This window comes from Budorcas taxicolor, chromosome 8 (genome assembly GCF_023091745.1).
Source record: "Budorcas taxicolor isolate Tak-1 chromosome 8, Takin1.1, whole genome shotgun sequence".
Classification (NCBI taxonomy): domain Eukaryota; kingdom Metazoa; phylum Chordata; class Mammalia; order Artiodactyla; family Bovidae; genus Budorcas; species Budorcas taxicolor.
In genome coordinates, this window is record NC_068917.1 from 97,203,265 (window position 1) to 97,230,657 (window position 27,393).

General features: G+C 37.7%; 1 protein-coding gene across 1 annotated transcript; it reads left to right on the forward strand.

Annotated features, from left to right (window-relative positions):
- Nucleotides 1-4,035: 4,035 nt before the first annotated feature.
- Nucleotides 4,036-15,000, forward strand: LOC128052723 (protein NipSnap homolog 3A). Its single transcript, XM_052645284.1, has 6 exons — nt 4,036-4,142; nt 6,804-7,014; nt 9,247-9,405; nt 10,900-11,049; nt 14,476-14,562; nt 14,652-15,000. The coding sequence occupies exons 1-6, from the start codon at nt 4,083-4,085 to the stop codon at nt 14,726-14,728; spliced, it is 744 nt and encodes a 247-aa protein (XP_052501244.1). The 5' UTR covers nt 4,036-4,082; the 3' UTR covers nt 14,729-15,000.
- The last annotated feature ends 12,393 nt before the right edge of the window (nt 15,001-27,393 follow it).

Here is a 27,393-nt window from a genome sequence, read left to right on the forward strand (position 1 = left end):
GGGAAACTGGGAACCCTATTTCTTAATATTCAGCATCTATATAAGATGAAAGTCATCTTGAATATGAAGCCAACTTCAGTAATATTATTAAGCTATCTTGAGAAGTCAATTTACATTTTTTTCAGGAAAAATTTTAATCCCAAGTAGTGCTCATTTCCCATAAGCTATGAGTCTGTCAACTGTCATAAGAGATAGAGGGACATATGAGCTTCAATCATAAAGTGTGCTTGGGAAAATCTTAGACTGTATCCTGAAGGACTTGAAAAGGTGCAAAATAAACAACAGGTCCCCTGGGTTTGGATATACCCTACAAGCCTCTTACATTAATGCTTTAGCCCTCAATACAATGTTGAGAATAAATTTTAAAAATAAAAAATTATAAAAATGCTGCAAAAGCAATTAAAGATGGTCAAGTAAAGCTAAAACAGATTAAAAAGTGTGTTGATTACTCAACTAGTAGGTGTCCATGACAACTTGCAAAGGTGAACAGAATTATATTGGAGAGTGTCAGATAATGCACATTCATTTGAAAGAGGAATTTCTTGGGGAAAAATATGTGTCACAAACTAAGCACACTAGTGCCTAAAGATAACAGGTATTGTAGCTCAGACAGCTGCAATGCAGGAACCCGGGTTTGATCCTTGCGGATCCCCTGGAGAAAGAAATGGCAACCTACTCCAGTATTGTTGCCTAGAGAATTCCATGGACAGAGGAGCCAGGCGGGCTACAGTACATTGGGTCACAAAAAAGTCAGACACGACTAAGCGACTAACACATACACAGGAAAGAAGTCACCCATATTTTGTAATAAAAATCCGAAACAAGTAGCAAAAGGTCCAGAAATACCTCCCCTTTACCAACTGCAGTTTTTCCCCCAACTGCAGTTGTGAGGCCCAAGGATTATTCAAAGCAATAGACTTGCAAAACCTATCTTAGGAAATAATTGCTTTTTTATTGAGAGCTTTTAAAGGTCATTGGCACTAGAATTCACTTTCAAATGCAAAACTTAAAGTCAATTAATTAAGGATTTCTAAAAAGGGGTGTATATAATACATTAAACTCATGTTTACATGTTTTAGTAATAAAAACAATTTATTAATAGAAATGTTAACTAAATTCACATTATATGTAATTTTGAGCTTTTCACAAAGTCTTTCCTGCTGCTTAGTCTAAGAATGCTAGCAGCAGAGAGACTGATACAGAAACATTAAGAAATTGACAAGCTCAATAAAAGGCATCCAGTCTTCTTCCTTCCCCAAAGCACTTAATTTAATACTCAACACACAAGTGCTTAATACATATTCACCGATATGAACACCATATTTGCTAACAAACACTGAATGAAAATTTGTTACTTTGTTACCATTATTTATATTTATAATAAAGCAATTCATAAAAGTTTTTAAAGTAATTCATCTTTACTGAAGGTGTTCTCTTCAGTACATAATATCTTATGACAAAAGAGAAGAACTGAGAGAACTCCACTCTAAATACCCATAAGTTAAGTTACAGGAACTCAAAAGAAACAAAAATAGCTCACACTATGCAAGGCCTAAGGAAAGAAACCACCTTATACCACCATCTAGTGACCACAGAATGTAGCACAAAGTACTTACCAGGGACATCACCAGAGTTCAAGTATCTGGAGTTTACATGTAAAGCTACTGCCCTCCTATGCAGCTGGGCTAGTGTTGAATCCACCTCTGCCACTTCCTTTCGCAGATGTGATGAGCCTGACCTTTGGACAAAACCAAGTAGAGACATGATCAAGTGGACTGTTGCCTTTACCCACCTCATATAATTTCTTCCACCCTTTAACCAATAACTATTTATTATGTACAGTGTAAAAAATGCACTTTCACACTCACTGAACCAGATGAGCAATAATTAAAAGCGGTACTGGCTGGGCCACTTAGCACTTGGCAGCAACGAACCTGAGGAAATTATTTATCTCTCAAAATCTTACCATTTAGATAAAAGTTTAACTATAACACTTTGAGGATAATTAAAATCTGTGAGAAACTAAACAGGTGACTGTCTTAGGCCCCTAACAGTATTTAACAATGTTTATCTAATTCTAAGTTGTGGCCATAAATTTTACTCCTATCTTGTAAGCATTTTCCACTTAGAAATATTGGAGATTTCCTCTATCTTGCTCTCAGTTAGATGCAGTTAATGATGATACTCTCAGTTCAGTTCAATTCAGTCGCTCAGTCATGTCCGACTCTTTGCAACCCCATGAATTGCAGCACGCCAGGCCTCCCTGTCCATCACCAACTCATGGAGTTCACTCAGACTCACGTCCATCGAGTCTGTGATGCCATCCAGCAATCTCATCCTCTGTCGTCCCCTTGTCCCTCCCAGCATCAGAGTCTTTTCCAATAAGTCACCTTCGCATGAGGTGGCCAAAGTACTGGAGTTTCAGCTTCAGCATCATTCCTTCCAATGAACACCCAGAGCTGATCTCCTTCAGAATGGACTGGTTGGATCTCCCTGCAGTCCAGGGGACTCTCAAGAGTCTCCTCCAACACCACAGTTCAAAACCATCAATTCTTCAGCGGTCAGTCTTCTTCACAGTCCAACTCTCACATCCATACATGACTACTGGAAAAACCATAGCCTTGACTAGACGGACCTTTGTTGGCAAAGTAATGTCTCTCCTTCTCATTATGCTATCTAGGTCAGTCAGCATAGAGGAAATTTAATTAATACAGGTTGAATGAGGGAATGAATTATTAATTACAGCGTAGGGGAAGGAGGTCTAAGAAAATTAATTTTAACATAAAGATCCAGTCTGGGCACAGATAATGCCTTGTTTTGTAAAAGCATCCTTTCCTCTGAAGGAATGATTCAAGTCATTGCACAAGGCACAACTAACCCCACTAGTCCTGATAATGTAAGAAATATTACACTAATGTTTGCAATAATGTAACTATTAGCAAGAATAACATCAGCATTGAAAAGTGAAAGTGAAGTCGCTCAGTCCTGTCCGACTCTCTGCAACCCCATGGACTGTAGCCTACAACGCTCCTCCGGTCCATGGGATTTTCCAGGCAAGAGTACTGGAGTGGGTTGCCATTTCCTTCTCCAGAGGATATTCCCAACCCAGGGATCGAATCTGGGTCTCCCACATTGTAGGCAGACGCTTTACCATCTGAGCCACCAGGGAAGTCTTAATATGATGTAAATGATCTAAATTAATGATGTAATCAATTGATTTTTTAGCGTAAACATTATTAGGTTCAGGAAGGGAAATTAGTTGGGGACAGGCAGTGCTATACTAGAGACGTAAATTCTCTTCTTCCATAGAGAGTCAAAAGATGCTATCTAAACAGAAAAGGAAAAAAATAAAAAAAAAAACAGCAGAATATACCTATTATTTTAAAAGACAGAAAACAGGCGTTAGAAGAAAAAGCTCGAAATGTTAGAAGGTAGTTATTCTAGTGAGCAATAATCAGGGATAGGGAAGACTAGACCAGAGGTTTTACTTTTAAGGGTTACAGAATTTTAACAACGTATGTTTATCTTTGAATTGTTCATAACTAGCTCGGTACCCCCATTCCTCTGAGCTCCTGAAAAATACAATGTAAATTATCTGGAGCCTTACAACTTCACGCTGTGCGTACTGACGAGGAAGGAAAATTCCCTGGGGCGGGGTGGGGGGGAGTGATGGCTCCCTGGCCACACACTCACGTTCCACACGCGCGCTTTTACGAATTAATTGTACGCAGGCGCGCAAGGAGACGAAGTGATGGGCCCAGACAGGTGGTACAGGAACGAGGACGTCAACATTCTGCTAACTATAATATCACTTCTGACGCTGAGGATAAGAACCTTTTAGAGAACAAACGGAGAGGGCCAGGGCGGACAACAAACACTTCCGAAGCTCAGCTCTTGGAGAAGGCCGGGCTGCCGCGGCGGTCAGCCCCACCCACTACCCGCTCAGGAGGAGGAGCCGACCCGCCCAGAGCCGGCCTCCCGCAGTTGTGCAGGCGCTGCTCCCTGCCAGTCAGGAAGACACAAGAGGAGGAATTTAAGGAAGAGTGCCGGCCTCTGCTCGTCTCAGCGCTTGAAGCCGCACCATGCTTGCCCTCCGAAGGAGCCTGACTAGGGCCCTGGCTGCTCCATTAACGGCGCCTCAGGTACCGGCTGCCCGGACCCGCCCAAAACGTTTCCTGGGGGAGGGGAGCAGAGGGCGGGGGCGTCTGCAAGGGGTAGAGCGCGGGCCGCGCATGCGTCAATGGTCCCAGACCAGCCCGCGTGGTGCTGCACGAGAAGTTCTAGCAAGTCTCGGAATCCGGAGGCGGGGTCCCTGGGACGCGCGGAAGGAGGAAGGGTGCCATTAAGAGAAGACCCACTGCCAGGGTCGCCTAGTCTAGGTGCCCGTTGGTCGTGAGGACTCGCCTGAAGCGCCAGCTGCTGCGTCTTTGCGGACCCGCGAGGTTGCTGTTGCCGCATTTGGGGCCTGAACTAGGCACTGGTCCAGACGCCTCTCTTACTATGTTTTGACAAGCCCCTCCAGACTGAAGGAGCAACAGAACAATTCTCCCCCTTTTAAATGAAATACGCAACCTCCCAGCATTTTGCAGGCAGAGAACCTTAAAGAGAGGGCCCAGGGTCGGGTGGTGGAGCATCTGCCCAGCTGTCACTATCTCCAGAGGTTGGTGCCTGAGTCAGCCACTGTCAGGAACCTCGTAGCAGATATGATGCTGACAACTTCATTTAATCTGGATGAGAAATGTACAAAGTAGATCATTGTGATTCAGCTTTAACTGTCAGGGATTGGCCTATTCTGTGAATCTAACCTAGAGATTTTTCCTTTTGATGTTCAGGCTTTTACTTCCTTCTCAAACTGACTTTCTGGTAGAGACTAAAGAGAAACCACTGATGGCTCCTTCACCCGAGATTAACATTACAGCCTTCATTCTGATTCTCTCTACTGGGGCAGGATCAAGAATTAGTCCTTAGAATTTTATTCTGTACTTTGACGTTATTAAATGTCAACCAGATGTTCTCTTATAAATGAATTGGAAGTCACTACTAAGGAGAATGAGCCCTAATTTAGAGAAAAGGAAGCACTCATGATTCCTCTCCCTGCAGTTCTAGTGGCCTTGCAACAAAAATCACTTCATGACTTCTCACAAATCACATACCCCTAGCTGTTAACGTTTCCTGGAGCTTTCCTATTGTATATTTCTTCTGCCAGTGATAGTACAATGTGTGCTGTTCATCACATATTTTGATCTCCAAATATGATCACATACTCCTAGCTGTTAACCTTTCCCTGAGCTTTCCTATTGTATATTTCTTCTGCCAGTGATAGTCAGATGTGTGCCGTTCATCACATATTTTGATCTCCAAATAAGAATTCCCTGAAAAGTTGTTACACCTACTCCATTGATCCATTTTCTGATATCTGATATATTTTATTTATAATAGTTTTAAACTATAAGTAGTAGGCAGCTTTTATTTGCTTAACATTGTGTTAGTAAAGTTTGCTAAAATGGCACCAAAAGAACATCTGCCAAAAACAGGGCCAGCTGCACTTGTTTTTGATGGCAAGCATAGTCAATTGGGCAATAAGAATATGACTCATCATAGACTGGGAATGACCTCAAAAGAGATTGTAATTAAGCCTTATACACAGTTAAGTAAAATATATGTATTATTGTGTTCAGTAAACAAAATATATGTCACAGCATGAAGCGTACTGCTTTCTTTGACATATCAGGTAGTCAAAATAAGGCCAAAATTCATCAATAGCTTTATAAGTACCTAAACTATTTTAATAGATAATTCTGGTATAATCAACTTCAGGAAATGTGCACATGCTAACAAAACTTAAATAGGATGGATATGTAAACTAGAATATGAGTGTGTGTGTATATTTGTGTGTGTGTATATATATATATAGTATGTATTTGTATATACCTATGTATACACACAAACACATACAATACACAAAGCATTTCCTACTAAAAGTTAAGTTCACTCATAGAACCAAATTAGAAATTTACATTGTGAGCATATGACTATTACAGAAGTAACTAATGGTTCTTAACTGATATTTATATCAACCTGCTATAATTGGGTGGATTAAATGCCCTTCTGCAGATTGCATCTGTAATTAAAACCTAGTAACTATTCAGACAATTCTGACACTGATTTTTTTTTTCTTTTTCTAGGGTTTACCCAGGATATCACCGTATTACAATACAATTGACTAGGTCATAGTTTCCTATTACATTAGTTAAACTCCTGTCCTATTTTTGACCAGTGGTATACTTCACTGGATTTAAAAAATACTTTGATCTGACCAGGAATTTCCATTGTTTTAGGAACCTTTAAAATATGAATTTTTTCCAGTAAACACATTTTCATTGTGCTAGCCAAAATATCTGTATATTTAGAAATTGTTTTAAATGTTTTAACTCTAACATATATACTATTCAATAAAGATGAAATATTGGCTAAATAAGAGGTAATAAACTATTTGTAAAGACTGTTAGGATCCTGATTGTAGTCCTTTGGTAAAGAAAGTGCCCCAGTGCTTTCCTGTGAGCAACTTCTCATGAAAAAGTGACTAATGGTGGACTTCCTCCTAGGAAACAGTAGCTATAGAATGTTTAAAAGCGGGCATCTTTATTGACATATCTCCAAAATTCTATGGAGAGAAGACAGCAGAAGTCCAAACAGATTATAAATTTAATGTGTGTCCCTTGTTTCCAGACTTAGATTTGGTTGTCATAATATTATAAACCCTTATTTCCCAGAATATTTAAATTTTCCTCATCTCTTTTCAGGTGTGTTCATCTTTTGCTACAGGCCCCAGACAATACGATGGAACATTCTATGAATTTCGTACCTATTATCTTAAGCCCTCAAAAATGAGTGAATTCCTGGAAAATGTTAAAAAAAACATTCATCTTCGGACAGTTCACTCTGAATTGGTTGGATACTGGAGTGTAGAATTTGGAGGCAGAGTGAATAAAGTGTTTCATATTTGGAAGTATGGTATGAGTCAGTAGCTTAAGCATTCAGTACAGATGTCCTTTCTGTTAGATATTACATGAGACTTAGTTCTTGGATCTATGTTACTTTAAATAACATACAGGTTAAGTAAAACTTTTAAAAAGCAATACCAAAAATAAATTCAGTGATTATTCTTCTCAACAGTACACCTAACAGCCCATCACTAGAACCTTTATATTGTGAACTAAACTTTAATTCTAAAAAAAAAAGTTTAGACTGACTTATTGTAAAGATTTTTTTATGAAAAATTTAAAGCAGTGATTGCAAGAACCCAAGTAGGTTAGGGTCATAAAGAAAAGAATTATTTTTCTTTATATTGAAGCTATATCTGGATATTAATGTTTTAGCCAAAATCATTCAAACATCTAGGGGACTTTAGGGAAATAGTTGATAGGGGATTCATGGATCCAGGAGATCCACTGGAGAAGGGATAGGCTACCCACTCTAGTATTCTTGGCCTTCCCTGGTGGGCTCAGATGGTAAAGAATCCACCTGCAATGCAGGAGAACTGGGTTTGATCCCTGGATTGGGAAGATCCTTTGGAGAAGGAAACAGCTACCCACTCCAGTATTCTGGCCTGGAGAAGTCCATGGACTCTATGGTCTATGGGGTCACAACAAGTCCGACACGACTGAGCAACTTTCACTTTCAGGGGATGATAGTTAACTTCAAACCACTCATCCACCTGTAAGATTCAATAATTCTGTTTTCAGGACCACTTTTGATTTTTTGTGCCCCCGGAGTTTCAAGGAATTCACTGTCATTATACTAGTCTATGGAGGTAAAAGAAAAGGGACTGAGTGAGTTCTGATATTGAAGCTGACCAACCACTGGTTTAGAAAAAGGAGAACGATTCCAGGAATCCCCAGAATATTTATTGCTGCAGTATCAGATCTTTGTGAAGTCACATAAGGACTTGATGATACCTAAATAATTTTTGGAGAAGGAAATGGCAACCCACTCCAGAATTCTTGCCTGGGAAACCCTATGGGCTACAGTCCATGAGGTCATAGGAGTCAGACACAACTTAATAATTTCATTTAATGTCTAGTCATCAGTGTCCAAATAGTCATAAAGTAGTTTTATATGTAAAGGGCTTCCCAGGTGGTGCAGTGGTAAAGAATCTGCCTGCCAGTGCAGGAGATGCAAGAGAATTGTGTTCCATCCCTGGGTCAGGAAGATCCCCTGGAGTAGGAAATACCAACCCACTCCAGTATTATTGCCTGGAGAATTCCATGGACAAAGGAGATGGGCTACAGTCCATGGAGTCACAAAGAGTCGGACACCACTGAGCATGCACTCTTACTCATTCTGTATTTAACATGGCCATAGTTTGGGGGCTCTCCCTGTTGTAATAGAACAAACCCCATTAAAGCACAACTTATGCCTTTATGTACCACCAGTTGAATCATGTTCCACTAAGAAAATTACTAGTAACATCCTGATATAACTTACATTAGCTCTAAGATAACTGTTATTCCTTATCTGCACAGCATAAACCATAGAAGACTCTTAGCATTAGTCTTAAAAGGTCCTATTACTAAATATAGTAGTTCTAGGCCCATATCTTAGTAACGTATAGGTAACAAACAGGAGAAATAGTACTGGGTAAAAAAGAATGGGTGACAAGTAAGAGAAGGAGCACTATTTCTTTAGAAGCTGTTTGTTCAGAGAGGCTGAAAAGCAAATCTTAACTTCATTTCATGTTAATTTAACTTCATGTTAAATTTAATTCAATTGTACTTTGACCTGACCACTCTTCACCATCATCACTAACAAAGAAAAAGTATTTTTCTAAACTGGCACTATAATTTAAATGCCTCAGTAAAATTAGTAAGTATAGTTAATGTATATTGAGCACTCACTAGGTATCAAACACTGCTGTGCTGAGCTCATTTCATGTACTAATTCATTTAATCCTCACGTCAGCCCTGGAGTTAAACAGACACAGAAAGATTCAATAACTTACCTAACTCTCACAACTACCTATTAAGTGGATAGAGCATATAAAGCTCATTACTGTATGACATAATCATTAATTGATTACATTGCTGCTCCCATTTAAGACCATGAACAATTGGGAACAATGTTGGTATTGCCAGTAATATAGCACAGTTCTTATGTGGCCCGATGAATGTTTATAAAATTGAATGAAACCCAGAAAAAGTAGAGGTAGTTTTAAATCATTTTTATTTTTCTTATTCCTTCCTATAGACAATTTTGCTCATCGAACTGAAGTTCGGAAAGCCTTGGCCAAAGATAAGGAATGGCAAGAACAATTTCTCATTCCAAATTTGGCTCTTATTGATAAACAAGAGAGTGAAATCACTTATCTGGTGCCATGGTGCAAATTAGTAAAACCTCCAAAAGAAGGTAAGTCCTTCGGTCTTACTCCCTTTGAACTTTGATGGAGAAACTACTTAAGATTTTAAACTATAAAAACTAAACTTCTAACGGGAAAAATGAAGTTAATCTTTTGCTTAATATAGGAATATATGTTGATTGTTGAGATAAAAATAAGTTGGAGCTCTTAATTTTAAAAATGAGCATTAAATAATGAAGTATTTTTCCAAATTAGTATTGTACTGATGCTTAAAATTTAGCTGTATTATAGAAAAAGTTAACATGGTCACTAAAAGTTGAGAATTTGGGCCTTGGGAACAAGGAACACATGTGGGTAAATGAGGGATAATGTATGATATTTTATCATAATTTTAAAATAATATAAACTTTTAAAAGTATCTTCCATAAATCACTATCAATCTCAAATCATTAAGTATAAATTTGCTTATAAAATTGACTGTTTGGGGGGAATGAATTAACTGAAACTGCCGAGCTGTATTACTGTAGTCTAACGTTTGTGTCTTCCTCTTTCTTATTTCTCAGTTTGAAAATAATTCCTAAAGATTTGTCTTCTTCCTGATTTCACTTCTTGCTGACTTAAAGAAATTATTACCTCAATCCAGTTTTAACCAAAGGTCAGACTAGAAGAAGCATAAACTAATTTAAATGACATTTTATTCCCCCCGTTATTCCCAACTCTATAGTGCATTTTAGATTACAGGAGATTGAAAAGTCTTATTTAGATCCTTATCTGCCTAGATCCCCCTCAGCTTTTGGCACCATCTAAATGAACTACTGGACTTCAAAGATAATATCAAGTCTTGGTTCTCTTCCTCTGTGTTATTCATGATTCTTCAGTAACTTGCATGTTTTTCCTCTACTTCTCAAATCTACCAGTCCTGTGGTTTCTTTTTGTCCATCCACTCTATACTTCTATCCAAAGGTAAAATGCTTTTCAAGTATTTACCTGGATATTTAGGCATAATAAAAAGCATCTCCTTTAGGGTTTATTTTCCCTCAAAAACTCTGAGGTCCATTGTTTGCCTGCTGTTGCTGGTAGAAGTGCAAACCTATAGGAGGCAATTATATAAAGCAAAAAAGTAGCGAAAGTTGCAAAGAAGAGTAGAGCTGTAAGAAATTGGAAAATACTTTCTTATTCATTTCTGTTATGAAAGTGTAGATGCAGGCAGCTAAAAAGTCCTATTCTGTTATAAATTCTCACTATTTTATTAATTTTATAGGTTAAAAATATTTTAGATAATAACTTACCTGTATCTTCTAGTCCCTTTTTCTTTGTTCTGTACATTAAGCTAAAACAACTCGCCCTGAAACTGAAACAAAAACTTTCTAAACATAAAAGCACAGAAAAACTGCAAATTATTAATAAATATGTCTACATAAACATGTATATATGTATGATCCTCCAAATCTATATATGTAGATTAGCTTTTCACCAGAACCAAACTAGACAGGACTACAAACTGTTTGAATGTGTTCTGTAAAATATTTTTCTCCCTATTCTAGGAGTCTATGAACTGGCTACTTTTCAGATGAAACCTGGTGGGCCAGCTCTGTGGGGTGACCCATTTAAAAGGGCAGTTCATACTCATGTCAATCAAGGCTACACAAAATTAGTTGGAGTGTTCCATGCAGAATATGGAGTACTGAACAGAGGTACAGTTGTCCATCTCTTCTATGAAATTACAAAGTATATTGTTGATCTACTGTTAAGCTCCTTGGGTCAGTTTGTTTCTGTTCTCATTATTGAGTGTTTTTTACTTTTTATTGCCAAATTATTAGTTTTTTGGTAATTTTAAGAGTTAAGTAAACCTGTTTTCAATCTTATTTAGAATATCAATACCTTATGAAGCCTTTTTCAAATATTGAACTGCTCTTTTCTCTGATATATCAAAATGATAAAATTTTTAAAAACTGGAAAGAATCTCAAGAAATCACCTGTTCATCATTTTTTTAATGTACTTTTACTATTTTTTTCTAGCTTTATTACAATATAATTGACATATAACCTTGTATAAGTTTAAGGTGTAGAAATAATGATCTGATGTATGGATATATTATGAAATGATTACCACAATAAATTTAGTTAACATCTATCATCTCACATAGTTACAAAATTTTTTTTCTTATGATGGAAACTTTTAAAATTTACTGTCTTAACAACTTATTTATTTTATACATGAAAGCTTGTACCTTTTGTGATTTTTTTGAAAATAATATTAACTGATGTAGGGAGATTGCTTTGGGGTGAAAAGTAATATATAGTTATTATAATATTAAAAACACAGACAAACCCAAAGAAATAAATTAACCAATCTCTCACTACTTAGATACACATAGTATATATATCATACTGATTTATTTAATAAAAACATCTATTTGGGATACATCACTTCTAAAGTTGAAAGATACTCCAGTCAGAATTTGAGTGGGTTTTTTTTTTGTGGCAAACTCAGAAAATGTTTATAAAGTTTATCTGAAAGAATAAATGATTAAGACTTTTAATATTTGAAAACCCATAATATCCAGTTGCTCATGTCTAATGGACACCTCAAACCTAACATATGCAGAAACTGAGTCAATCATTCCCCAGAAATTCAAATTCTGATAATATATTGTAAAAAAAGAAATAAAAAAGTTGCACTGTGCGAAAACACGTTTGTCCCAGTTGAGAAATACAGAAGAGAAAAATTATGATACTTATTAAATGCCCATTTCATACCATACACTAAAATAAAATCAAGGTGGATTATAGATCTCAGTTAAAAACTGAATTCATAGAATTACTGAAACAAATTATAGATAAATTTATTAATATGTGAAAACAACATTTGTAAGCCAAAAACAAATGAAGAAACTATGAAGAAAAAAAAGACTCAACTGATGATTTTATTATTCAAAGGCTCATATTTTGTGCATTTATGTGTGTGTGTGTGTACATATGTGTGTGTGTGTATATATATATATATACATATATATATACATATATATATATAAATGAAATCCAAAAGAAAAGCTTATGCCAAGATGACATAGGCAACTAATATATATTAAAGAAGATGCAGATTAAAACAATAATAAGATGCCATTTTTTACCTAATAAAAATGTATTAAAGATACAGTATTAGAGGGGCCAGGGAAAAACAAATACTGTTGTACTGCAAGGCTTAAGCTCAACCTCCTCCAGTAATTTGGCAATATAAATATAAATAAAAAGCTTTACTATTTCAATTGTTTTTGCCTACATTCTAGGAAACATGAATGTTTTTAGTTCTACGAGAAGGAAATTTGAAAGGACATAAAATACAGTCATATTTAAATGATCAGATTAAAGGTTTTTTAAATCTCTAATTTACTATAATGAATGTGTATACTTTTTTATTATTTTACTTTATTTTTACAATACTGTTTTTTTAAAAAAACTGAAATGTGTGTACACACATCTTTTAATCTTAAATTCATGCTCAGTGTACTAGGAGTATGATAATATAATATGCTGAGTATAAATCAGTACTTCACTTCTTGAGGATAGTGTATAATATATACACTGTATATTTGTAAGTGTGTATATATGTATATAAGATACTTTTTGCTTCTCTCAGTTTAAATTTTAGTTTATATTAAGAAAACAATCAGATCCAGACTGCCTGGGTTTGAATCCCAGCTCTACCAATTAAAACTCTATGACCTTCAGTGAGTTACCTAACCTTATTGTGCCTTACTTATTTTCCTCATCCAAATGTGATAATAACCTGACCCTAAGGTTATTATGAAAACTAAATGAGTTAACACATGCAAAATTTAAACCAGGCCCAGCACCATAGCAAGCACCCAACAAATGTTAGTGGTAAATGTTCTTATCATAGATGTACATGTACTGCTGCTCTAATCAAGTTTATATCAGCATTGTTTATACTAAGGAAACTTTGGAAACAATGTTGTATGACTTTCTTTCTGTAATACACATGTGATACATAAATAGATATATAAATATGTGTCATATATAACTATAAACATATACTCTTATACATGTTTGTATGTATTGTTATTGTTTAGTCACTAAGTCATGTCTGACTCTTTTGCAACTCCATGGACTGTAGCCCACCATGCCCCTATGTCCATGGGATTTCCCAGGCAAGAATACTGGAGTGGGTTGCCATTTCCTTCTCCAGGGGATCTTCCCGACCCAAGGATTGAACCTGCATCTCCTTCCTTGGCAGGCAGGTTCTTTATCACAAAGCCACCAGAGAAGCATGCGCGTGTGTGTGTGTTTGTGTGTGTGTGTGTAAATACAAATATATATGCATAACTGTGGACAGAGTTACACCAGGTATTAAAACAGTTTGTTCTGGGTGGTATAGAAATGCCTCATACTTTCTCTTTGTCTTCATTTTCCTATACAGATAGTATATATTATAAAAATTTACGCACAAGAATATTCCCAGTATTTCAGAGAATATTGAATTAGTGAAAATAATTTAATTGGCCACTAATAAGGGGTTGGGATGAAATGTTGTTACAAGAAGGAATTCCCATAGCCATTAAAAATTAATGTTATTTCCAGAGGAATTACAAATTGTTGATTTTTAAAAATCTGTTACTAAGACTAAACATAATATACAGCAAGATCCTAATGTGATTTTACTCCCATTTTTTTTTAAAGGAAATGCACTTAATATAATTTTTCCTTAGACACTTAATATCCTACTTTTTTTTCTATCACCCAAATATTCAATAGTAAGCACAACTTTTTTATAATCTTGCTTTTTTAAAATAAAGTTAACATGTATTAGGAAGTCAGACAATTTGGATCTTGGCCTAATTATGTCTTTAGCTGCATTATTTTACTTCTCTTTTCCAGCTTTTTCTTTCTTCATCTACAAAACTAGTTTGACTAATTATAAGTTTCTCTCCCAAATCTCTGGCCCCTCTGACATCTTATCAGTAACATACTTAGCATTACCTGTGATAATCACTATTTTGATTGAAAGAATAGGACTTTTAGTTTCTGGTTAATGTTTCTGACTCTTATTGGTAGTAACACCACAGTCTTTAACATCTACTTCTGGTTTATTTCTGCAGTTCATGTTCTTTGGTGGTACGAGAGTGCAGACAGCCGTGCAGCTGGGAGACATCAGTCTCATGAGGATCCCAGAGTAGTGGCAGCTGGTAAGCTATTTCACTAGGAATGAGTTATTCTTTCACCAAATCAGATTCAGTCAATAACTTTATATGCCTTCTTACAAATTTATTTCCAGTTCGGGAAAGTGTTAACTTCCTTGAATCTCAACAGAATATGCTTCTGATTCCTACATCATTTTCACCATTGAAATAGTTTTCCAGTGATATACAGAGCATTTCATGAATTGTCATAAGATGTATCTGCTATCGGTGCTTAAATTCTACCAAGAGATTCTCACTTTATTTTGAAGGAGGTGGTAAGTTAATTTGCTGTGTCCTTTGCATATTTAAAAGGTACATCTGTCCATTGTCACTACCACTTCAGGAAACAGTCTGTTCATTTTCCCCTTGACATTTTAGTATCTGTCATATATTAAAAATACTTGCCTTTACTACCAGATCTTGATTTTTCATTTGTTTGAGAATATCTCTCATTCTCTCTTTTGATAACCCTCTGCTTTTGTAGCATTTTCTTACATTCAAATGATTATTACATTTCCATATCTACGATAATATCTTTAAATTATTTGTATACATTATTACCTTTTTCATCATGTCTGTTTTTCTGCGATTTTAAAAGTTTTTGTCCAGTCAGGTTTATTTTATAATACCAAATGGGGTTCATAAAAATATTAAACATATTTCTTTACTATGGAAGAATACAATGTTATCTGTGTCATCTGTATTAATAATGTTTATCACATTAATTACTTACTTGGAAAATGTTATTAGGTCCTGGTATTAAACATCATTGATGAATCATTGGTTTATATGCTGCAGTATCTTCATTTATAGTCAGTTTTACTAATTTTTACTTCATTTTGGATCACTTTAAATAAATATATTTGGTCATCTGTTTTAATGAGATATTTATGCTTATGGAAATATTTGCCCTAATAAAAGTCTACATATACAATCTGATTCTTTTTATTGTGTTTTATATTTTTATCCTCAGTTCTGGAGCTGTTGTTGTATTGCCATAAGGTCATGAGACAATAATAATGTACTGTCTTTATTGTAAACATTAAGTCACCTCAAGTAAATGCCCTCCTAGTAAGGAAGTGGCAACCCACTCCAGTACCTTTGCACAGAAAATACCCAGCTCCAGTACCTTTGCCCGGAAAATCCCATGGACGGAGGAGCCCCGGTAGGCTGCAGTCCATGGGGTTGCACAGAGTCGGACACGACTGAAGCGACTTAGCAGTAACCTTAAAAGAATTTCTTCAGTACCGTCACAGATAATACAAGATCCTCCTACAAACAAATTCAGTGTTTGAGTGCCTCAGCCTTCTTAAACTAGATTTGGTACTACCAAGCTCTCCTGGTAATCTGTACTTACCGCTATGTTATTTAATGTTTCTAACACATTGCAAAAACAATACAGTAAATTATGAATTAGCTCTCCATGGGGAAACTGAAAAAACAGGGAGCTCGATCACCTCTCAGTTACCTAGTCCTCAGGAATTTGGAGGACAGATGAGTTTCCTAGTAAATCGAACACCGTGACACTGAAGTTTCAAATCCATCCAACATATCAGAGGCATTAGCTTTGAGTTTTAACTGAGAGTCTTCCACCTCAGCTTCTTTGAAAGGTTCTCAGGGAATGAGGTGGTGGTTGTATTAACTGCCATCCATGTGGACATATTTGCTCTGGTGTGAGATCAGCTCTGTTTTTAATGCCTTGTTTGGTGACATGAAAGTTTACAGCTCTGTTTACCTTTTCTTCTTTCATTCATCTTTAGATAGCTAGAACACTTCCTGCTGAAGGCCAGAGGCTCTTTTATTCATCTAATCTAGAGCCCTGATGGAGGTTTATGAAGTACCATCAGACAGGTGGTCTTACCATGTCCCAGACAAATTTGGAGAGCCAGTTGATAACAGGCTTCACTCCAGTGATGAACTGCAGGTACTTCACTTTGCTGATGAGCTTCTGGATTAGGAACATGACAAAGCTGGCTGGGAAGAAGGACATTACAACAGTGACACAGATGGACACAAGCATGTCCACTGATGTGCTCTTCCTGCAAAGAGAAAGTTAATGAGGATCTGAGGGATCACTGATGCAATTGAGGACTCACTAGAGGCGGAAACATGCATGCACATGTCTATCTGAAGAATATCCCAGGAATATTCTAAAAACACCTGCTCAATACATAAAATTATTTTATTCAGAGTAAAAACATCATTTTCAAGTCAAAAACCTGACAGCTTTTGCAAATGCAAAACTGATTTCTCTGAGTCCAGTACCAAAATGAAACTATTGAAAGAGGTCTGAGAGGGAATTCCCTGGGGAGGCACAGGTTCCATCCCTGGTCTGGGAATGGCCTAGCCCAAAAGTGAATAAATAGATATATAGAATAAAATTAAATTTAAAAGTTTGAGAGTTTCAAAACTAACAGGTTTGAACCACCAATGCATAATGATGGTTCAGTTTGGTTCACTATTTTTTACCTTATAAGAGCAGTAAGTTGTAAATTCTCAAACACAAAGGACTGCTTTGGTTTGAAAACTTAAATGTAGAAATATTAGTATGAAATTACCCAAATAAGTTAAATTCTTCTGGCTGTAAGTAAACTGGGAAGCAACAATGTATAGCATATTCAGTTCAGTTCAGTCACTCAGTCGTGTCCGACTCTCTGCAACCCCATGAACCGCAGCACACCAGGCCTCCCTGTCCATCACCAACTCCCGGAGTCCACCCAAACCCATGTCCATTGTGTCAGTGATGCCATCCAACCATCTCATCCTCTGTTGTCCCCTTCTCCTCCTGCCCTCAATCTTTCCCAGCATCAGGGTCTTTTCAGATGAGTCAGCTCTCCGCATCAGGTGGCCAAAGTATAGTATTGGAGTTTCAGCTTCAACATCAGTCCCTCCAATGAATACCCAGGAGTGATCTCCTTTAGGATGGACTGGTTGGATCTACTTGCAGTACAAGGGACTCTCAAGAGTCTTCTCCAACACCACAGTTCAAAAGCATCAATTCTTTAGCGCTCAGCTTTTTTAATAGCCCAACTCTAATCAAACAGAAACAAAAATTCTAACATGCCTGTTATAAAAACAGTCTTATACACCCATTATGCCTGGTCATATAAAATTCCTAGTGACCTACACTGATATTTTGTAGAAGATAAGCAGAAAAAATAATTGCCATGCTTCATGAAGCAATATAGGGTCTACACTTTTCAGGTATTAACTAGAGCTCAGTCTGGACTGGTATAAGATCACTAAATGCCAGTGGTGACTTTCTACTTAAAGTCGTAAATAATAAACTGTTAGGTGATCCTGTTTACCTGTCAGCTACTCAAGTGTACTATTTACTCACTGAAACAATACTTATAAACATGGAAACACTTGAAAATCAATGGGGAGAAATAAGTTATGGTACATTATGTCCCTTGATATTTCAAGGGTTTGGTTTCAGGACCCCGGAAGATACCCAAATCTACAATGATCAAGTCCTTTATATAGAAGAGTATACTATTTGCATACAGTCTATGTACATCCTCCTTAGATTTCATCATCCTTAGATTACTGATAATACCTACTACTAAAATACAAATGCTATGGAATTAGTTCTTTTGCATTTCCTTTCTTTGGAATTGGAATGAAAACTGACCTTTTCCAGTCCTGTGGCCACTGCTGAGTTTTCCAAATTTGCTGGCATATAAAGTGCAGCACTTTCACAGCATCATCTTTCAGGATTTGAAACAGCTCAACTGGAATTCCATCACCTCCACTAGCTTTGTTCGTAGTGATGCTTTCTAAGGCCCACTTGACTTCACTTTCCAAGATGTCTGGCTCTAGATTATTGATCACATCATCATCATTATCTGGGTCATGAAGATCTTTTTTGTACAGTTCTTCTGTGTATTCTTGCCACCTCTTCTTAATATCTTCTGCTGTGTGTCAGACTTTATGTTTTTGGGCTCCAAAATCACTGCAGATGATGATTGCAGCCATGAAATTAAAAGACGCTTACTCCTTGGAAGAAAAGTTATGACCAACCTAGATAGTATATTCAAAAGCAGAGACATTACTTTGCCAACAAAGGTCCATCTAGTCAAGGCTATGGTTTTTCCTGTGGTCATGTATGGATGTGAGAGTTGGACTGTGAAGAAGGCTGAGCGCCGAAGAATTGATGCTTCTGAACTGTGATGTTGGAGAAGACTCTTGAGAGTCCCTTGGACTGCCAGGAGATCCAACCAGTCCATTCTGAAGGAGATCAGCCCTGGGTGTTCATTGGAAGGAATGATGCTGAAGCTGAAACTCCAGTACTTTGGCCACCTCATGCGAAGAGTTGACTCATTGGAAAAGACTCTGATGCTGGGAGGGATTGGGGGCAGGAGGAGAAGGGGACGACCGAAGATGAGATGGCTGGATGGCATCACGGACTCGATGGACATGAGTCTGAGTGAACTCCGGGAGATGGTGATGAACAGGGAGGCCTGGCATGCTGCGATTCATGGGTCGCAAAGAGTCGGACACGACTGAGCGACTGAACTGAACTGAACCGAACTGATGGAATTAGTTGTACATAAAATATAAATGCCAAGTTAATAGTTTCCTGTGGGCAGCATATTCATGTTTTCCTTTTTTGAACTTTCTGGAATTCTTTTTAAATATTTTTGATCCACAGGTAGAGAACCTGGTAAAGTGGAACATGCCAATGCATACCAACTGTCTACTCCAACACTGGATTACCGGGGAGTATTAAAACGAATGACCCATCTCTGAATGACTTCGTTACCTTTGGCTCTTAGCCTCTCTGAGTTTGTTGGTTGCTGTTTTTGTTTTAATCTGTAAAATGGAAATATCAGCTTCACAAACTGAAATGAAAGGAAACAAGAAAGAAAAAACTAAGTACAAGTCATTAATACACATGACAGCTCCTACATGAATTTGATGTACTCTTATCTGTGAAATAGGTATCACTGATGTTCTCTGAAATAGAAGAATAAGATATATGGTTTGAAAATAATGTTTAAAAAAGAAAGTTTATTAGAAACTCTTAAAATGAGAAGGGCAGCTAAATAGGAATGATGAAAGAATTAACCATCCAAATTAGGGCCTAGCTCTCACTGAAGGGGTAATCACAAATGAAACTCTAGTCACATGAACCCACTAACAGACCTCATTCCACACTAACAGGTTCAGGACCCCTATTCAATGAGAAATACTATGAGATAGAATTTATATTGAGGCAGCCTGTAAAGTTATGACTTTTCCCTAACTATTTTCCATGTTTATTTGTGGTAAGTGCGAACTTCCAAAAATTCCAAAAAAACTTGGGTAAATTGGGAACTATATTTTTTAATATCCAGTGTCTATATAAGAATAAAATTATCTCAAATACAAAGACTACTTCAACTAATGCCATTAAGTTATCTTCAGAAGACAGCACAATGATTTTGAGGGAATTTTAATCTAAGTAGTGCTGCTTTGGTATAAACAATGTCTCTGCCAACCTTCACAAGAGATAGAAGGACATCTGAGCTTCAGTCATAAAGTGTGTTTGAGAAAACCCTAGGCAATATCCTGAAGGACATAACAAGGGACAAAAGAAACAATGGGTTCCGTGGGTTTGGATGCATCCTATTGGCCCCTTGCATTATTAATACTCTGGTCCACCATAAAATGTTGAGAATAATAAAGAGTAACAAATTATAAAGATGCTATAAAAACAATCCATGATGGTCAAGTAAAGATAAAACATTAAAAAGTTAATTGATTACTCAACTGATTTAAAATAAATGTAAATTGAACTAGGGTTTAAAATCTGGCCTTAAACCCTGGATGTGCCACTTAGCAGCAGTCAAAATGACAAAATTACTGCTCTTTCAGAAATTCAGCTTTCTCACTTGGAGATGAGGCTTAACTCACAGGGTTTTGAGGATAATTAAAACCTGTGAGGAATGGAAGAAACTTTCTTAGCACTTAGCAGTGTTTTCTTTCTATAACTTGCAGTCATGGATTTTACTCTTCACTATCTGGTAAATACTTTCTCCTTGGAAATTCTCTCTTCTGCTGACTAGATGCAGTTGATGATGGGGCTCTAAGGATGGAAGGGTCACAGGGTAGAGAATACTGGGTCATTAATTCACCATGTACAGAAGAGCTACCTGCCAACTAGGAAAACCCATTTTAGATCTTAAGGATCAAGAAATAAAATCCTGTTATGTTTGAGACATACATGTTGGTGTCTATTTGTTATAGCAGTTTAGCATATCCTATTTAATACATTCTTGAAAGGTTGAATGACATTCCAGATTACCAGGTATAACTGACAGTGTCAAAACTAGTCTTAAACAAGTAAATTATGTGAATAATTATCAACCAAATACTGAGATAGTCAGCATTCTACCTTCCTCAGTCATAGGAAACTGGCAGTAAGGCATAGAACTCACAGATGGGACCCTGGAAGATTCCTCATGGGAGTAATTGGCTAGGCTAAGAGAAATGACTTATACACTGTAACAATGAGGCCATTTCCCAAGCACTGAAATGATCCAGTCAGAAAACCCTACAGTGAGGACCACTGTTTGACAGCCCCTTTCCTCCAGGTACTCAAAGAGCTCTCAGCTTTCTTTTTGTCACTGTCCAAAATGTGAACTGACTGACAATCAAGGATCACAAACATAAATATTATAGGAAAAACCTAGTATCAAGAGAGAAAAGAAATCAATGAGAAAATATAATAAAACTTGAAAGAAAAAGAAATACTGCAGGAAGAAGGCCTTAAAGCAATGACTAAAATAAATGCCTGTAATTAATGTCCAAGATAAAGAAATATTTAAGCCATGAAAAAAATATCATTTTAAAAAAGAGAAAAATATTCTGGGGAATATCAAGAAAGTAGATATTTAGAATTCAGTAGACAACTCAGAAGATAAAATTTCAGTACTTAAAAAAGTAGAGATATAGTAGAAAAAGAAAAATGAGAAGATTAAGTGGAGGCAGAATGTTTCAATCACAGAAGTTCCAGAGACTGGCAAGAGAAGGAAAAAACTCCAAGAAACAAATATTTTGGGGGCCTGTAAAGTGCCCAGATTAAGAGGGTACACTGAGTGAAGGACAGTGGATCAGATCATAGGTTTAAACACAAGAAAATGATTTCTCATGTAAAAAACAAGTACAGAGAGATACAGGCAATACAGGGCTCCTAGCATGGTGTTCCATGATGTCAAGACTTAGGCTGCTTCGTCATTCTGCCATCTTCAGCATGTGGTTTCCCCCCATACTCCAAGAAGTCAAGACATTACATCCAATTTCAGTAAGCAGAAATAAAGAGATGAAGAGGGCAACAACCAACACTGCTTTAAGATCAGTACAGTAGGTCATAAATGCATTAACATATCCCACTGGCCAGGACTTAGTCACGTGGCTGCACTAAGCTGCATAAGTTCTGTTGCTAACTTTCAAAAAAGGTGGGGTGTGAGAATTGCTGTTGAAAATAGGTACCAATCTATGCTACCTCCCTTCAGCACTTTATATACTACTTGTTTTTTTCTCATATCCTACTTGTTTTTCCTCATCATATTTACTAATACCTTGCCTGATTCACCTGGTAAAGAATCCACCTGCAATGTGGGAGATCTGTGTTCGATCCCTGGGTTGGGAAGATCCCCTGGAGAAGGGAATGGCTACCTACTCCAGTATTCCGGCCTGGAGATTTTTATGGACTGTATAGCCCATGGGGCCGCAAACAGTCGGACAGGACTGGGTGACTTTCACTTTCAATATATATTTCCTTCATTTGTTCATGTGTTTCCTCTAACTTGAGCAAACCAAGAGGACACCAACTTTGTCTTTTGTTCAACTCTGCATCCCAGTTTTTGGAAAAGTGCATGAAGAATAAAAGAAATTAAGTAATACCAGTTGAATGAGAGAACTGAGAATTCTAGAGGGAAAAAGTCTAAGAAATTAAAAAGATCCAGTCCAGGTACAGTTCAGTCCAGTTCAGTCATTCAGTCGTGTCCAACTCTTTGCGACCCCATGAATTGCAGCACGCCAGGCCTCCCTGTCCATCAGCAACTCCCAGAGTACACTCAGACTCACATCCATCGAGTCAGTGATGCCATCCAGCCATCTCATCCTCTGTCATTCCCTTCTCCTCCAATCCCTCCCAGCATCAGAGTCTTTTCCAATGAGTCAACTCTTCGCATGAGGTGGCCAAAGTACTGGAGTTTCAGCTTTAGCATCATTCCTTCCAATGAACACCCAGGGCTGATCTCCTTCAGAATGGACTGGTTGGATCTCCTGGCAGTCCAAGGGACTCTCAAGAATCTTCTCCAACACCACAGTTCAAAAGCATCAATTCTTCGGCGCCCAGCCTTCTTCACAGTCCAACTCTCACATCCATACATGACCACAGGAAAAACCATAGCCTTGACTAGACGGACCTTTGTTGGCAAAGTAATGTCTGCTTTTGAATATACTATCTAGGTTGGTCATAACTTTTCTTCCAAGGAGTAAATGTCTTTTAATTTCATGGCTGCAATCATCATCTGCAGTGATTTTGGAGCCCCCAGAAATAAAGTCTGACACTGTTTCCACTGTTTCCCCATCTATTTCCCATAAAGTGATGGGACCGGATGCCATGATCTTCATTTTCTGAATGTTGAGCTTTAGGCCAAATTTTTCACTCTCCACTTTCACTTTCATCAAGAGGCTTTGTAGTTCCTCTTCACTTTCTGCCATAAGGGTGGTGTCATCTGCATATCTGAGGTTACTGATATTTCTCCCAGCAATCTTGATTCCAGCTTGTGTTTCTTCCAGTCCAGCGTTTCTCATGATGTATTCTGCATAGAAGTTAAATAAGCAGGGTGACAATATACAGCCTTGATGTACTCCTTTTCCTATTTGGAACCAGTCTGTTGTTCCATGCCCAGTTCTAACTGTTGCTTCCTGACCTGCATACAGATTGCTCAAGAGGCATGTCAGGTGGTCTGGTATTCCCATCTCTTTCAGAATTTTCCACAGTTTATTGTGATCCACACAGTCAAAGGCTTTGGCATAGGCAATAAAGCAGAAATAGATGTTTTTCTGAAACTCTCTTGCTTTTTCCATGATCCAGCAGATGTTGGTAATTTGATCTCTGGTTCCTCTGCCTTTTCTGAATCCAGCTTGAACATTAGGAAGTTCACGGTTCATGTATTCCTGAAGCCTGGCTTGGAGAATTTTGAGCCTTACTTTACTAACATGTGAGATGAGAGCAATTGTGCGGTAGTTTGAGCATTCTTTGGCATTGCCTTTCTTTGGAATTGGAATGAAAACTGACCTTTTCCAGTCCTGTGGCCACTGCTGCTGGCATATTGAGTGCAGCACTTTCACAGCTCATCTTTCAGGATTTGAAACAGCTCAACTGGGATTCCATCACCTCCACTAGCTTTGTTTGTAGTGATGCTTTCCAAGGCCCACTTGACTTCACATTCCACGATGTCTGGCTCTAGATTAGTGATCACACCATCATGATTATCTGGGTCATGAAGATCTTTTTTGTACAGTTCTTCTGTGTATTCTTGCCACCTCTTCTTAATATCTTCTGCTTCTGTTAAGTCCATACCATTTCTGTCCTTTATCGAGCCTATCTTTGCATGAAATGTTCCCTTGGTATCTCTAAATTTCTTGAAGAGATCTCTTGTCTTTCCCATTCTGTTGTTTTCCTCTATTTCTTTGCATTGATCACTGAAGAAGGCTTTCTTATCTCTTCTTGCTATTCTCTGGAACTCTGCATTCAGATGCTTGTATCTTTCCTTTTCTCCTTGGCTTTTCACTTCTCTTCTTTTCACAGCTATTTGTAAGGCCTCCCCAGACAGCCATTTTGGTTTTTTGCATTTCTTTTCCATGGGGATGGTCTTGATCCCTGTCTCCTATACAATGTCACGAAACTTATTCCATAGTTCATCAGGCACTCTATCTATCAGATCTAGGCCCTTAAATCTATTTCTCACTTCCACTGTATAATCATAAGGGATCTGATTTAAGTCATACCTGAATGGTCTAGCGGTTTTGCCTACTTTCTTCAATTTGAGTATGAATTTGGCAATAAGGAGTTCATGATCTGAGCCACAGTCAGCTCCTGGTCTTGTTTTTGTTGACTGTATAGAGCTTCTCCATCTTTGGCTGCAAAGAATATAATCAATCTGATTTCGGTGTTGACCATCTGGTGATGTCCATGTGTAGAGTCTTCTCTTGTGTTGTTGGAAAAGGGTGTTTGCTATGACCAGTGCATTTTCTTGGCAAAACTCTATTAGCCTTTGCCCTGCTTCATTCCGCATTCCAAGGCCAAATTTGCCTGTTACTCCAGGTGTTTCTTGACTTCCTACTTTTGCATTCCAGTCCTCTATAATGAAAAGGACATCTTTTTTTGGTGTTAGTTCTAAAAGGTCTTGTAGGTCTTCATAAAACCGTTCAACTTCATCTTCTTTAGCGTTACTTGTTGGGGCATAGACTTGGATAACTGTGATATTGAATGGTTTGCCTTGGAGACGAACAGAGATCATTCTGCCATTTTTGAGATTGCATCCAAGTACTGCATTTTGGACTCTTTCGTTGACCATGATGGCTACTCCATTTCTTCTGAGGGATTCCTGCCCGCAGTAGTAGATATAATGGTCATCTGAGTTAAATTCACCCATTCCAGTCCATTTTTGTTCACTGATTCCTGGAATGTTGACGTTCACTCTTACCATCTCTTGTTTGACCACTTCAATTTGCCTTGATTCATGGACCTGACATTCCAGGTTCCTATGCAATATTGCTCTTTACAGCATCGGAACTTGCTTCTATCACCAGTAACATCAGCTGGGTATTGTTTTTGCTTTGGCTCCATCCCTTCATTCTTTCTGGAGTTATTTCTCCACTGATCTCCAGTAGCATATTGGGCACCTACCCACCTGGGGAGTTCCTCTTTCAGTATCGTATCATTTTGCCTTTTCATACTGTTCATGGGGTTCTCAAGGCAAGAATACTGAAGTGGCTTGCCATTCCCTTCTCCAGTGGACCACATTCTGTCAGACCTCTCCACCATGACCCGCCCATCTTGGGTTGCCCCACGGGCATGGCTTGGTTTCATTGAGTTTGACAAGGCTGTGGTCCTAGTGTGATTAGAATGACTAGTTTTCTGCGAGTATGGTTTCAGTGTGTCTGCCCTCTGATGCCCTCTTGCAACACCTACCATCTTACTTGGGTTTCTCTTACCTTGGGCATGGGATATCTCTTCACGGCTGCTCCAGCAAAGCACAGCCCCTCACTGTTTATCTTGTTTGATTAGATATGGATGCCCATCAACTAGAAAACTGACCCATCATTTTGGGATTACTAATTTTAAAAGCCTCCCTTCTTCTGAACACAAAATTCAAAAGTCTTTGCAAAGGCATAATCAATGCAACCACAGACCATAGCCCTGCAGTAATCCCTTAGCTTTAATAGTATAAGCAATATCACATCAGTGTGTGCATAAATGTAATTATTGTGTAACTGGATTTAGTTATGGATTATGTGTCTAGCTATGTGTGAAACAAGGTAATGTAATAATAAAAGTATAAACATCAATACAGTATAAAAGTAACTATTCTTAATGTGATTAATCAGACAAGGGAAAGGAATTATATTTGGGTGGAGTGGTATGTAACAGACCTAAATCAATTTCCAGCAATAGGAAATATGTATAACTGAAAATATCAAGAAGCACCAGGAAGTGTATATAACTCATAAAAAGGGAAAAGAGCATTGAAAAAATAGCTGAAAATTATGAAGGGGGTTAGTTACTCTGCAGGCCAATAACAGGAATAAGGACAGCATCACAGGTCTGTTCCTGTTTTTGTTTTGTTTTGTTTTGTTTTGCTCCTGTTTTCAAAGCTTACAAACTATTTGATTTCAAAATATGAATGTATAAATTTAAATTTTCATTATCTAGTTTGGTGCCCCCATTCCTCTGAGTAACTGAGAAATCCTCTCTGTAATTAGCACTGAATAAGGTTAGACTGGAGGTGGTGATATGGAGAGAGAATGCACTGAATGAAGAGTGAAGGCTCACTGATCTTTATCCACACATAAATCACCAGAGTAAAAATTAACCCTGGTTCGATGCATGATACAGGATGCTCGGGGCTGGTGCACTGGGATGACCCAGAGAGATGGTATGGGGAGGAAGGTGGGAAGAGGGTTCAGGATGGGGAACACGTGTACACCCGTGGCAGATTCATGTTGATGTATGGCAAAACGAATATAATACTGCAAAGTAAAAAAAAAAAAAAATTAACCCTGGCAAACATGACACGTATTTTAAATGCAAAGTATAAAAAATGCTCAGACTGCCTCACAATTGCACTCATCTCACACGCTAGCAAAGTAATGCCCAAAATTCTCCAAGCCAGGCTTCAGCAATACATGAACTGTGAACTTCCAGATGTTCAAGCTGGATTCAGAAAAGGCAGAGGAACCAGAGATGAAATTGCCAACATCTGCTGGATCATGGAAAAAGCAAGAGAGTTCCAAAAAAACATCTACTTCTGCTTTATTGCCTATGCCAAAGCCTTTGACTGTGTGGATCACAACAAACTATGGAAAATTATTCAAGAGATGGGAATATCAGACCACCTGACCTGCCTCCTGAGAAATCTGTATACAGGTCAAGAAGCAACAGTTAGAACTGGGCATGGAACAACAGACTGGTTCCAAATCAGGAAAGGAGTACATCAAGGCTATATATTGTCACTCTGCTATTTAACTTATATGCAGAGTACATCATGAGAAACGCTGGACTGGAAGAAGCACAAGCTGGAATCAAGATTGCCAGGAGAAATATGAATAACCTCA

What these genes read in the sequence shown, in the direction of transcription:
- LOC128052723 (XM_052645284.1), top strand. Translation starts at nt 4,083, where the DNA reads ATGCTTGCCCTCCGAAGGAGCCTGACTAGGGCCCTGGCTGCTCCATTA. An exon ending in CTCCATTAACGGCGCCTCAG is followed by an intron (nt 4,143 to 6,803) that starts GTACCGGCTGCC and finishes ATCTCTTTTCAG; the next exon opens with GTGTGTTCATCTTTTGCTAC. An exon ending in AGTAAAACCTCCAAAAGAAG is followed by an intron (nt 9,406 to 10,899) that starts GTAAGTCCTTCG and finishes TCCCTATTCTAG; the next exon opens with GAGTCTATGAACTGGCTACT.